Source organism: Marmota flaviventris, chromosome 3, assembly GCF_047511675.1.
Source record: "Marmota flaviventris isolate mMarFla1 chromosome 3, mMarFla1.hap1, whole genome shotgun sequence".
In the NCBI taxonomy this organism is placed as follows: Eukaryota; Metazoa; Chordata; class Mammalia; order Rodentia; family Sciuridae; genus Marmota; species Marmota flaviventris.
Genome location: NC_092500.1, coordinates 85,779,354 through 85,793,947, shown reverse-complemented (window position 1 = coordinate 85,793,947; position 14,594 = coordinate 85,779,354). Strand labels below are relative to the sequence as shown.

The 14,594-nt window shown below is 30.3% G+C and overlaps 1 protein-coding gene across 4 annotated transcripts in view; it reads right to left on the bottom strand.

Moving 5' to 3' along the window:
- Nucleotides 1-14,594, bottom strand: part of Kras (KRAS proto-oncogene, GTPase) — a 37,928-nt gene that overhangs the window by 4,571 nt on the left and 18,763 nt on the right. For 2 of the 4 annotated variants that reach the window (XM_071610067.1, XM_071610066.1), the window contains exons 3-5: nucleotides 13,069-13,247; nucleotides 11,237-11,396; nucleotides 3,886-4,009 (exon numbers count right to left, since the gene is read on the bottom strand). In XM_071610067.1, the coding sequence (XP_071466168.1) occupies nucleotides 3,890-4,009; nucleotides 11,237-11,396; nucleotides 13,069-13,247 (459 nt within the window). In that variant the 3' untranslated portion in view covers nucleotides 3,886-3,889. Of the gene's footprint in view, nucleotides 1-1,140; nucleotides 1,142-3,885; nucleotides 4,010-11,236; nucleotides 11,397-13,068; nucleotides 13,248-14,594 lie in introns of all 4 variants that reach the window. The other 2 variants (XM_071610069.1, XM_071610068.1) reach the window with 2 other exon arrangements.

The window sequence follows — 14,594 nt, the reverse complement described above, 5'->3', positions numbered from 1 at the left end:
TTCACCAAGAAGTAAACAGTATCTAGACATATTTTCTCAGTTTTCAAATAATGTGTTCAAGTAGTAGTTTCAATTTATATACTGAAAGTGACCCCCAAGAAGATAATACCATTTTACCACTTTGAAAAATATAATACTTCTGATATGTGGAGAAATTAGCTAAATCATCTGAATTGTGTTGGAGTTTAACAACATCAAGGATATTCTCTTAATTATTGTTTTAGTTTGTTTAGCGTGTTAGATAGTCAAAGTTTGCCATATAAATGCTTGTCTTAAAAATTTTTAATCCATTAATTCATAATGTGTAAATTAGTATTCTGAAAGTGGTAACAGAACTGATTTTAATCCTTTAATATTTAATTATGCAAGATCCATGTCAATTTTTGCCATATTGCCACTAAAAATAAACATAAGTAAAAGCAAAATAAATTTTGAAGGAAAAAAAATGACCCATTCTTTATTTAAAAATCTGTTCAACCTACTATTAACCATAAAAAAGAAATTTTGTTAGCTTCCAAATCTAGACACTAGAGGGAGTCTTAGGAACAATTACCCAACAAATTGTCACATAAATCAAGCCACTTAAGAACAATGAACAACTATATTTTTACTCATTGTAAATTGTATAAATATAATATTACCTTGAAAAGAATTTAAAAATTTAATATAATCTTTACCATATTACTGAGACCTTCAACAACATATTACTTCAGATTAATAAGAAAAATTAATTAGGGCATTTTCTTTAAAGTTATATTTAATTAATTTTCACAGTAGATCTATAATTCAGAAAAATATGACCAATATTTTAAGAGGTAAACAGTGGCCATGAGAAGTTTGCCACAGTAAAATGAATAGCAGATAGTTTTGATAAAACCCAGTATCATTGGTTTGAACACTAGTGAGTACTACGGTACTCAATAAAGTACTCAAACTGCACTTATTGACATTTTCCACTTTCTAAAAATCATTACTGATACAACCAAACATTTGCTTTTGTTGCTCCCAAAGAAAGGAGAATAAAGGGTTAATTACATGTATATCTCCCTTCTTGCTATTCTTCTCAACATGTATAGAGGGAAAATTTTCCAATAACATAATAAAGATCACAACTAACTTTGACAATTTAGAATCATAAACCCTTAGAATGGGGTGGATCTTTAAAAAAAATGATCTAATCTCAATGGAGTAAAAGATGACTGAGAAGAAGAGAAGAAAGATGGTAAAGGAGAGGAAGTAAGGAATGAATTTGACAAAATCATGCTATGTGCATGTGTAAATATATAGTGATTCCATATATATATATATATAAAACACCAATTAAAAATAAATGAGTGAAAGAAAAACCAGTAGAGTTCAAGAATGGGAATGGTGGGGGGGGAGGTTGGGAGGGAAGGGGGGGCACCAGGGACGGAAATGGAGTAAATCAAATTTCATGAATGTATATTTATGTCAAAATGAACCCAACTATTATGTATAACTCTAATGCAACAACTAAGGGGGAAAAAAGGATTTAACACTTTTACTCTTCATGAATTAATTCCCTTTGAACAATCCTGTGTAGTCTATTTCAACAACCTTTATAATTAAGAAAAATGGCAATGCTCTTAAAATGGTGAAGCAGAAAAAATGAAAAATCATGAGATGGATTAGAGAGAAGCCACATTCTAAGGTAAAAATAATATCCACATATTTAAGAAACAATGGTTTCAGAACTTGTAACATTAAAATACTTTGAAAGGCTCATGTGCACTAAACTCTACATTAGATAGGGCAATGTCATAATTGACCTAAACAGGGCAGTGATTTCATTTTTTCTATGGGAACTAATCTATTCACATACATGTAAAAGGCAAGTAGTAGCCTAGTAATTACTTGGTTTAAACTCATCTTTTTAAATACTTAGTAAAACTGACTTGCATATACATATCATTATCAAATTTTTCTAAAAACATTTTTACCTAATTTTAAAAGTTTTATATATTAGCAAATACATTTTTTATATAAGTGCTATCCGTATCCACTAAAAAAAATCATTACATTCACCGTGAAAACACTGCACAAATTAGAAATTTTAGAATAGTATATGCTTCTGCCTTTGTTTTCATATAAATTAAACCTGAAACTTATTTTTAAATTTTATTCTATAGTTCTATTTTAAAAAATCAGAGAGAAAATAAAACTTAAAAAACACTTAAATCTGTTCATTGCTTCAAAAGTCCAACTTCATACTTTAGTAGTATTAAACTTTACAACTTCTAAAATTAAAGTACTGCCTTGCACAATACTGCATTCATAAATCTCAATTAAAAATTAATGCCAGTAATGCTTTATTTCTTCTGAGTTTCATAGATTAGTGTACTACATAATATTGAGATCAAATCTACTATTCATATGTATATTTAACTTTTGGAATATGTATTAATTGTTTCAGACTTAAGATTCATATTGTCAACTTTTAGTGTAATTAGTACAATAAAGATATCCTAGTAGTTTGGAAAATTATAATTTTATTTCACATCCTCAAAGAACATTATATATTATAAACAATATGCAATAAAAATTTAAACTTTGGCATTAACTTATGTCATCTATTTAATGAAGTACTTGCTAAGCAAGACGGAATTTAATGTGTTTGTTTAGAAAGAAAAGTGAGATTCCACTCAATAAATCTTTGCCAGGCAGTTACAATATGCCAAGAATATCACAAGACAATGGGTATACAAAGATTAAAAATACATAGTTCTGGCTCCCCTAAGTTCTACTAATAAAGGAATAAAACACCAAAAGTTATTTAGATATAACATGGGAAGCATGTTAATAGTTAAAAACAACACACTTGAAATGCGCACAAGGGCAATGTGCTCAGTCTAAGGATCTGAAGGAATTCTTACAAAATGGGAGACTGGGAAATTGTCAATGAGTTAAGTATTAGTTAATTAACATGAGTAGGGATAAGAATATTGGCATTCCAAACAACAAACAAAAGCCAAGATGCAAGGGAAGATATGAAATAACATGGTGTTTGTTTATGTAAAAAAAAAAATTAAGGCAAGATGATAGTGGTTTTAGATAAAAGGCCAAAAGAAGCTGGGAAGAGAAGTGGGAAGGTGTTAAGGATCATATATGACATGCTGTAGAACTTGAGATTTTATTCCATAGGTGAGTCAGTAACTAGATATAAAGGTAAGAGAATGACATATCTCCACCTGCACAGTGAATGATGGTGACTACAAGTTGAATAGTCCCAGCAAGAAATCAGAGGGGCCTGAATTAATGATGTAACAAAGAAAAAGTAGTAACATCACAGGAATTTATGACTTCTTGCAAATGGGTATGAAAAACAGGGAGGCAGGAGTCATCCTACATACAACTCCAAGGTTTCTCAGATGAGTGAAAAAGTCCTGTTGTTGCCATTGAATTACAGAACACAGAAGAATAGTTATTTGCTTGTGCAATGTTCAAAAAAGAAAAAATATAGGAGAGGCCCTTTCCCCTCTCTGGGCCATTCAATTTTATTATTCTATACAAGTTCTGATATTTTTCCTCCCTCTCTGAAAAACAAAAGTTGCTTATATTCTCAAAACATGAGCCTGATTTTCCTTAAAAATTAAAAGTTATTGGTTCCAATATGCTTAGCTTACTTAAGACTAATTAAATTATTAGACCTTATGGCAAACATAGTCTTCCATAGCCATCAAAACAACCCCAATTATAATTATTACTCATTATTCAAAATAAAAGTACTAATTATGGAAACAAACAAGTTTCTTATCTTTTAATACTTCAAATTAGAATACCACACCTAAATAGTTCCAAGTGGTTGCTACTTTGTTACCTGTGAAAGATACCTGCTTTCTGCTAAAATTAATATGCTGAACTTACCAGATTACATTAAAATGCATTTTTTAATTTTCACACAGCCAGGAGTCTTTTCTTCTTTGCTGATTTTTTTCAATCTGTATTGTCGGATCTCTCTCACCAATGTATAAAAAGCATCCTCCACTCTCTGCATTGTAAAACACAACTTCTTAAAGTCTGTTTCATTGGTAATAGTAATTTATTGGGACAGCCATGTGCAAGTAGTTTGAAACTATGAGCTTTACTTGAGAATTTTCTTTAGCATACATCAGATTTAATAAAATTGAGGATGCAGTTCTAAAATATGGGCTGGAACCTGGTTTGTTCTTAAAAGTCATTTTTGTTTTCTAATGGAATTAGAATTTTAAAATAAATTTTAAGTGGGAAATTAAGGGAAGATTATGAAAAAACTCAATACATGTATTTCTTATCTGTTTATCAACTGATATAATCATTTTATAGTCTGCAAATTGTGTAATTTAAGCCTAAACTGAAGTTAGATTGAAATTATTCCTTTGACTTAGTGAAAACAGGTGATTTATATACCACTGATTCTCACCTCCCTACCTGAAGTGGGGAGAAAAACACTATAATAGGGATGTACAGCTGTCGTTAAAACAAAAACACTTCAAAAAGGACCTTGCAAAAAAGGTTAAGTCAAGAGACTGGAATTTCAAGTTTTATCTTCAATTCTTTCTATTCAACTTCTAAGTTTACAAGTGGAATTGATTATAGGAACTTTGTGGATGGAAAATTACATTATTTATATTAAACATTAAGTAAGGGCTGTTTGCCAAAATAACTGAAATGTCATGAACTGTAAAAAAATATGCACACAAAACAGGAGCAGTGCATTTTGTATTCTTGTTGTAGAAAGCTACAACTCTTCTAAAAAAGATTGCAGAACATGTCTAAATAAACTGATTTTGTACCTTTTAATTTAACTATTCTAAAGGGATTTTTTTCCGGCTGAAGGTCATGGTAAAAAAAAAAAACCATAATGACTATTACAATTATTTATAGCCATCATGGAGATAGTTTTTCATCTTTCTCAGCCTAGAAAAGTAGGCAGTAGCCATGGAGGACCAAGTGTTTAGCTAACTGTACTTACAATGCAGCTTATCTCTAAAAAATAAAAGCAGAGAAATATCAGTCTATGTAAACTAACTTGAAAGATGTAATGTTTGTGTTCATTCTTCTAATAGATGTGTTTAGAAAAGCTGGTGTATTTCACTGCAAATTTAATTTAAAGCTCTTCATTTCATTTTCAGAATGATTACTTTTCTTTGGGGATTAGAATAGTTTTAACTGGTAACATCAATGTTTCTATTGAATCAAATGTGACAAAATGGATCCAACACTTAAAAAGTTAACATATGTCAAACACTAATATATACCAAAAGTATGACTTGTAGTTTTAAATTCAAACAGGCACAGAGATTCAGCCCTAGGTATTTAATAAGCCAACAACCAGGGTTTAATTTTTGTGTGCGTAAGTCTTCTGTACGCCTGCTTCTACAGCAACTAAGAAAAAGACACTTCACTTCTTTCAGGAATATTAATTTTTACAAATCTCAAGAGTATATTAAGAACTGCTTCAGGAGTGTTCAACAATTTACCTATAAAACTTTAAAATTTATAAAATTAAATTTCAGTTAAGCAGGAGGCATACTTTAAAATATTTCCTATTAAAATAATATATATCAAGCTTCTAACATATATTACCCAGTCTATTCAATGACCTAGTAACAAAAATTATAGCCAAACAAAAATCTTATTTTTAAGAGAATTAATCAACTAGCTAGCAAAGCCAATTAGAAATGAAAATTTCCAAGTATTTTTTTGAAATTGTTAATATGTTGGTATTTTAAGTTAAATTTCCACTTGTATGTGCCTATAAGTTTTTAATACTTTATAACTTTATACTTATTAATTCTCAAAAGATTTTTATTCATTTGTCCTTGAAAAATTATATATTAGAAATTTTCATTAAACAAAATAAATAATTTAAGACATTAAATGACTTTTAAAGCATGCAAAACAAAGTATGAGTTCTGTCACTTGATATTTTCACAAATCATTCTTTCAATGTGAAAAATCAATGCAGAAATCAAATATGTTTATAAATATATAATATAGATAAAGAAAGGTGTACACAAACCAGGTAAAAGCTCATATTTTCTTAAAATTTTTAAGGATGTAAACTTTTATTTATTCCTGTTTACAAAATGAAAGTCACAAGGTCAATGTAGAAGTACTAACAAACAGGGTAATGGTCTTCTACTGATTTATCAGAAGCAAATTTTGATTTTAACACTTCTAAAATCAGTTTGAATGTGCCTGTTTTTTCAGTGTAAGCATCCCCATCACCAATACCAAAATATATGATTTTTGTTTCCAGCAATGCAGAGAGAGAATTGGAAGCCAATAATTAAAAAGAGAATGTACCCACCACCAAGAACTCAGTGTCAGGACCTCAGTGGCTGAGATAATTAACATTACTGAGAAGTAGTTATTTCAGAATGACTTCTTCCATTTCTGAGTTTTATTAATATGAAATTTAAATTAGATTTTTTAAAAAATCATTATTTACCATATTTTTTCAGACTTAATTATTTCCTTATAATATGCTTCAAAGCCTACTGACATCCAAAAAACATGAGATTATTATTATTTATCCTTGCCTTACCAATGGCACTGGCTCTTATTTTTAAAAACTGTATATAATATACAACTGTAGGAAAGAACACTGGTTTCTTATTCCAAAATTTGTAATTTTTAAGATTAAAGTGTAACTGAAACATACATAATGCCCACTGTAACTAGCTGCTAAGCTCTTAACTGGCACTTAGTGATTTAGCTAGGGGAGACAGCTTATTGCCACAAATATTTTCAAATGTCACTTATTAAAGTCTAAGAACAAATGAAAATATTCATGTACAAACAAAAGTATACAAGTTTAAATATGTGACTTTTTAAATCAAGAGATTTAACAATATTGTCAACTGTTATCTGTAAACAGACCTATGAAAACATGGGCATAGAACACCCCACAGTAAAGAAAGAATTGTTAACAAAGAGTATCATCCCGTATTCTGCAGCCTATGCTTTTAATAAGAGATTTTATTTCATTGAGAATTTGTTCCTGTAGAGTCTGTAAAAATTCTTGCAAAATTATTTCAAGAAAAGAACACATCAAATACCCTAACTAAATACAGATATAAGAGTATAAGCCTTCATGGGGGAAGGGAAGGGAGGAACAAAATGTATTCTAAAAACCAACTTTGTGCCGAAGTATAAACCATCTCAGCATTACTGAAATAAAATAGCAGTACCTGGAAGGCTACACATGGTATACAGTTGGTGCTCAATAATTGTTTTTGTTGGTTTTATAAAAGCTAAAATTCAAATATTTATGATATGTACAGAAAATCAACTATTAAATATAGATTAAAGCACAAGAAGTTTTTTTGTTTAGCTTTTTTAAAATAACCTAATGGTAAACTTTAATGGAAGTCTTCTATCAACTATTTTATATAGCTGAAAATTAACAAACTAGGAAATTAATCAGTCAACATTTTTAAGTAAGGAAAACATTTACATTATGTTCAAATTGAGGCTACCAGAATGCAAAAAAGCTTAATCAGTAGCAGCACATACTCTGGGAACTCTGCTTCTGTCATGAATTTTAAAGAATCCTCTCCACTTTTGATTTTAGCTGACTGGAAAACTCACAGCTATTCCCATGGTGTCAAGGTTTCAGTTTCAATAACCTTTGCCAATACTGCCATGCACTGCCCAAAGGGAACAGAAAAATCTGACAATTACTAACCGCCTAGATAATGTGAAAGTATTAGTCTTTACATACTAGGAACATTGAAACCACATATAGTATATTAGCTTAGAATAACTTCTTTTTGCTTTCAGGTGAACACTAAAAAGACTGTATAGAATTTAAAAGTCTGACCAGGTAATGGGCATTTAAAAATTACAAAGTAAGTTGGTAAAAATATATATTCTACAACTCTTATCTTGAAAAGCACTACAGTAAATTTTCTATTTTCCTTTCATAAAAAAACATGTTTTACTTTAAAATTACTAAGGTTAGCCTGTATAATTTAAGTTGAAAGTCTGGCCAAACTTCTATTGTTTTAAAGTTATCCAGAGAGTCAGGAATTATTGTATCACAACCCACAGGCCAAAAACAATCACAGCCTGTTTTTGTATTATACACAAGCTAATAATGATTTTTAATTTTTAATGGGTTACAGGAAAAAAAAAAAAAGAAATATGCAATAGATACCCCTTGTGGCCCTTGATGTCCCAAATATTTGCTGATGGGCCCATTGAGGGCTGTTGGCCCTTAATGATCTATAAGAACCTCTAAACAGATGTTCTGTTCCTACTAACCTAAATATTCTTTTTGGTGTTTGTATTTTAAGCTCATCAGCAAGATCAAAAATTAGGGTATAAAATAAGTTGCTGATAAAACACAGTAAGGATAAACATTTATTTTATCCAAATAACAAGTGGAATAACAAATGAGTAACAAACTACTCTGCAAAAGGCAGGGCTTCAAATTTTCACAAAAACTGGAGATGTACAATTAATTAAAATGTGCATATTTAATATAATCTCTAAAATTATTAGTTTTCCCAAAGCCTGCACATAACAAGTTAATATAAAGAAAGGAAGATGAATAAACTCTTCAAAGCAAATTAATTTCTAAGCAAATCATTAAGTGTACTTAATAAAAAGAAATAAAGGAATAGAAATTAAAGATCTAAGTTATAGTTTAGCAACATACATAAAGACATGAATAAAATGGGATATAAATACAGGAAAGGCTGTGTACTATGTTATCTCTATTATACAGATGATTCACAAATTTCTACAAAGCAAGTTTGAAGGAATCTATTTCTATATCATACACCTTCAAAGAGCATTTTATTTTTTTAAAAAGGCCACAAAACAATATAAAAACTAAAAATCTATTTTAAGAGGAAGCCACAGCCAGGCACATTGGCACATGCCTATAATTGCAGCTATTGGGAGGCTGAGGCAGGAGGAGCGCAAATCCAAGGCCTTTTAGCACATTAGACAACATAGCAAGATCCTAGCTCAAAAAAGAAAAAAGGTTGGAGTTCCAATCCCCAGTACCACAAATAAATTAAGGAAGCCACATAATTTTATTATCAATTATAAATGCTATAGTACATTAAAGCATTAATGTCAAACACCAAGAATAAATTAGTACTTCTGAGGTAATAATCATACAAGGAAAGGAGACACAGATGTTTTATTAGGCTCTTATCAAATGAGAAAGAGAGAGCAACATTGTGTGATAATCAGAAGTCTCTTTTTAATGTCCTCTATTGCTTTTCTACTCAAAGTATGGTGCTACTCTAAGTGTGATGTGTGAAACATGCTAACATCATTTGGAAGTTTGTTAGAAATGCAAAATATCAGGTCTCAATCCACTGAATTAGAATCTGGATTTTAATGAGTCCAGTTGATTTGTATATATATTGAAGTATGACAAGAACTTCTCTATTGCAACCCGTTATATTATGCAAGTGTCATGTTTTTTCTTTTCATTCCTTTTTCTTTTTCTTTTTATGAAATGTCCACCACAATGTTCACCAGTCTAAAATGCATCTTTTAAAAGTTATAAGTAGAGCTGGGTGCAGTGGGGCATGCCTGTAAGTGATCCCAGTGGCTCAGGAGGCTAAGGCAGAAGGATCATGAGCTCAAAGCTAGCCTCAGCAAAAACAAGGCGCTAAACAACTCAGTGAGACCCTCTCTCTAAATAAAATACAAAACAGGACTGGGGACATGACTTGGTCGTTGAGTGAGTGCCCCCGAGTTCAATCCCCAATATGGGTGCGGGGGGGTGGGGGGACTAAGTAATGTAAGTATAATAATAAATGTTACAGTAGAATCCAGGCAGTAGGTACGCAAATGTTTTCAATACAATTCTTTCAACTATACATCTGAATTTTTTCATAGGCAAATATTAGGAGAAAAAGTTATAAATATTATAATCATTTTTTTGAATACCTTCTCTCCTGAGGGAAAACAATGAGAATGGTTAAAGAAGATCGGTAAAAAGAAGATAAAACCACACCTCATCCCAGTCTTTGGAACCTGGGAATGCATTTTTCAATGAATCTGAGTTCCTCTAAAGTGAAGTGAAGTGATGTATACCAAATCCTCCTTTAAACTATAAATCAGGTGTTAGTAAAACTGCCATAGAAGAGATATTTGTAAGGTGGCCAAGCTACAGAAATTCAGTTTTTAATCTCCAAATAAAGACTTTTTTCACTGTATACGAAATGTGTACAACTAGGAAGAGGTACATATGGTCTACTGCTACAGAAATAAAGATACATATACACACCAGCTGAACAATTTACATTTAAATTTTACCCACTTACAGTAAAAATTCTAGAATGCCTACTTTTATATATTTAACCATGCAATGAGTTTTTCATATATATATATATTTTATAAAACTCTCGGCCTTCAAAGTTTTAATTTTGTTTTAGGCTCTAAGGTATCCTAACCAGAAAAGACCCAAAACAAATTTATGAAATATAAATCAATTAACTCGGTATGCTAAAGTTATATTCCCTACTTTCCCAGGATTTTTTTTGGACTTTGTTAAACTCATATAAATAGGTTAAGTAATACCAACAGAAATTACCTAGAAAAAAGTTATTTTATAAATGAGGATTATTTTCCAAACAAAATTCAGGTTTCATTTGGCATCTATTTTTGTCAGAATAATGCACCAAGTAAGTAACTGAGAATTTCTGTTTACTTTCCAAAAATTCCCCTTGCTTTAATGAAAACTTTCTCCAAAAATATATCTTCAAAAAAAAATCTATGAAAGCAAAAATTTTCAAATATAACAAAGAACCTTATGACATAATAATCTTTAAAGTGCTTCTCAAATAGGAAACTCAAATTTTGTTCTCCTGTTCTTTGTTTTTACCTATAACTGAAAATGTTTCTGCATTTCTTCAATGCTAAAATGTGTTCAGAATTGAAGAAAAGTTTTCTGTGTGAAAAGAAATGGAAGTCAAAAATAGTATCACAGGATTAAGAAGTACTGTATTCTCAAGAGGACATTACCAAAAAAAAAATCAAATAAATATTGTTTATTTCCTATTTAAGTATAACAAGAAAAAAACTTGATAAATCATTTTAAATGATTTAACATATAATACCAGTTAACTGTCAGATATATTAATGTTCTTGCCCTCCTGCCTCAAAAATTATGCAAATTAGATTATGTATTAGTAAATTATGATTAATGATAAAATTGCTTGATATATTTTGCAGAAAACAGATGTATTCCAATAACACTTACCTGTCTTGTCTTTGCTGATGTTTCAATAAAAGGAATTCCATAACTTCTTGCTAAGTCCTGAGCCTGCTTTGTGTCTACTGTTCTAGAAGGCAAATCACATTTATTTCCTACTAGGACCATAGGTACATCTTCAGAGTCTTTAACTCTTTTAATTTGCTCTCTGGGGAAGAAAAAGAGAGGCATCAGTAAACCAAAAATCCTACAAAAACTATCCACAACTTTTGCCTTGTAAAAGTTGGCCAAATGAAAACTTTTCACATGATTTCTAATTTTCACCACACCAAATTTTCCTTGCTTCTTCTTCTAGTTATTTCCTTCCCTCTTGAAAGATCAAACAACTACAGAAGTAGAGTTAAAACTATAAAATAGGTTCATATGCAGATAAATCATAATAAAAAAGAAAATACTGCAAAGTGATATGCCTAATTTAAAAACAATACTCTTAGCAACATGTATGTGGCTAATTGTATATGCATACAATTAAAAATATTTTTACCCAAACATGAAGTAATAGCATTAAAACTTTCACATTTGTTTCTTCCTCCTTATGTGTAGATATACATTCCAATACCCTCAGTGGATGCTCAGAACTATGGATAGTACTAAAGTCATATATACTGTCTTTTCTAATACATACATATTGATATAAGTTTAAAATTTATAAATTAGACACAGTAAGATAACAATAACTAACAAAGCAACAATCTACTGCAAAAAAAAAAAATTTAAAATTTTTGAATTGTTTAGTTCTGGAATTTTCCATTTAATAGTTTTAGACTACAGTTGAGCATAAGTGAAATCTTGGAATGTGAAAATGTGGATAAGGGGGGAGTACTGTACTTTCTCAAAAAAAAATGATAATTGGGAAGACTTTGATTTTCATACATACAACACTAAAGTTACTGTACTCTTTATTTTGTTAAAAGCCCTTCTACATGTTAATTTAAATTTTTAGTAAAATTGTATTGTTTCACAATTTTATGTGAATTTCAAAGATGCAGCATGGAAGAGACACATTAAACAGAGTTAGAAATGGTTCAAATTCCCAGTTCTTCTACTCATAAACTGAGTAAAACTTGAATAAATTAAGAAATGTCATCTATCTACTACTCTTAAAGAGATACTACTCTTTAAAAAAATGCAAAAATACAACCACCCCAATTTTCTTATTACTAGACTACATAGTAAACATACTGAAATAAATGTTCTTAAATAAAATGTTAAACCTCTTAACTAGGCTAACTCATAGTAACAGGACATAGCCAGTAAGCATAGATATTTGCTTTACTATGCAGTTTTATGAAAACTGTAACAGAATATAAAATACATTTAATACAATAGTCAGTTTTATGCAGATTTGTCAGATTCATAAATTTTTATAACATATAAGTTGTATTTAAATATAAATATGCATAGCCATTCTTTATTCAATCTTACATTAAACATACATAATTATTTTAAAAAAATCATTCGTGTGGCACTACTTCAAATCACCTTTTCATATTTTTGTTTATGATTTTCATTTTCATGATATATCTGGAAAGTTCAAAGGCTTATTTCTCTAATGTAGAGTAGTTAAGAGTACAGAAAGTTCTTGAGTCAAACAAGCATAGATTTCAATCCTAGCACTAGTAGTATCTAAACAATCTGGAACAAGTTACTCAACTACTCTAATTGTCAAAAACTTCATTTGTAAAATGGAATGATTACCTACCTCTAAAAAATTATTTTAAATTTTAAGTTAGATTATATAGGCATGGCAATTAGCAAAAAAAAAATGAAAGCTATAATTACTTCTCAATGCCAATTTATTATATTTGACTTAAACCCACCTATAATGGTGAATATCTTCAAATGATTTAGTATTATTTATGGCAAATACACAAAGAAAGCCCTCCCCAGTCCTCATGTACTGGTCCCTCATCGCACTGTACTCCTCTTGACCTGCTGTGTCGAGAATATCCAAGAGACAGGTTTCTCCATCAATTACTACTTGTTTCCTGTAGGAATCCTGAGAAGGGAGAAACAGTCTAGATTATTTTAGTGCACCTTTTAAAAAGGTGTTATATACAACTCAACAAAAAAAAGGCAAATAACCCCATTCAAAATGGGCAAAGGACTTGAATAGGTATTTCTCTAAGGAGGAACAAATGGCCAAATAAAGCACATGAAAAGACGATCAACATCATTAGTCATTAGGGAAATGCAAATCAAAACCATAAGACACCACCTACCACTTATTAGAATGACTATTACTAAAAAATAAAAATAAAAAAAATAACACATGTGAGTGAGGATATGGAGACACTAGATATGTACTGTGTTGCTGACAATGTAAAGTGGTATAGCCATTGTGGAGAACAATTTAGCTACTCCTTGACAGCTAAATGGTAGAATTACAACATGAACCCATTTCCATATATATGTATATATATATGAAAGCAGAGTCCCAAACCAATACTTACTTGTACACCAATGTTTACAGCAGCATTATTTACTATAGTCAAAATGTAGAAACAACTTAAGTATGCATTAATAGGTAAATGGATGGCTAATGATTCAGCTTAAGAAGAAATAAAATCTGATACAAATTACAACACATATTAACCTTGGAAATATTATTCTAAGTAATATAAGTCAGACATAAAAGGACAAATATTTCATGATTCCACATATATGAAACACCTAGAAGAGAATTCATACATACAAACAGAAATAGGAATTACCAGGGGTGAGGAAAGGAAGATTAGGTAGGGAGTTACTGTTGAAGGGGTACAGTGTATAATGATGAAAAAGTTCTGAAAGTAGATAAGTGGACAGTGCTAACAGTTATACAACACTGTGATGGTTGCACTGTGTATGTACTTAATGTCACTGAATTAAACACTTAAAAATGGCTATTGTGATAAATTTTATATATATTACCACAAAAATATTTAAAGGTATTACCTGGAGATTCAACAATGCAAATGTATATATTAGTAACAAACCTATCTATAAAAAATAATTATTATCAAAATAGGATAGCTGAACCAACTCTATTATTCAGGATGACTGAGATGACCCCCCCACACACACACACACAATCAATCAACATGCAAATAATTGTCATGCATTGAACTTTATTTACAAAGACATACATAAGCAAATAAACAAAGATTCTAATGCCCTTGTTCACCTCCAGATGGTAACTGATAGTATTACTACGTTAATACTATAGTTGAGAACAATACCTAACTGCCAGATAGCATTTTGATATAGTATTTCTGTGGTAATGACTATAGTTTTAAAGGATAACTATTTCATTTGCCAATTGAGGAGTCTCTATTAAAAAGCGACAGAGATCTTAAAACTATTC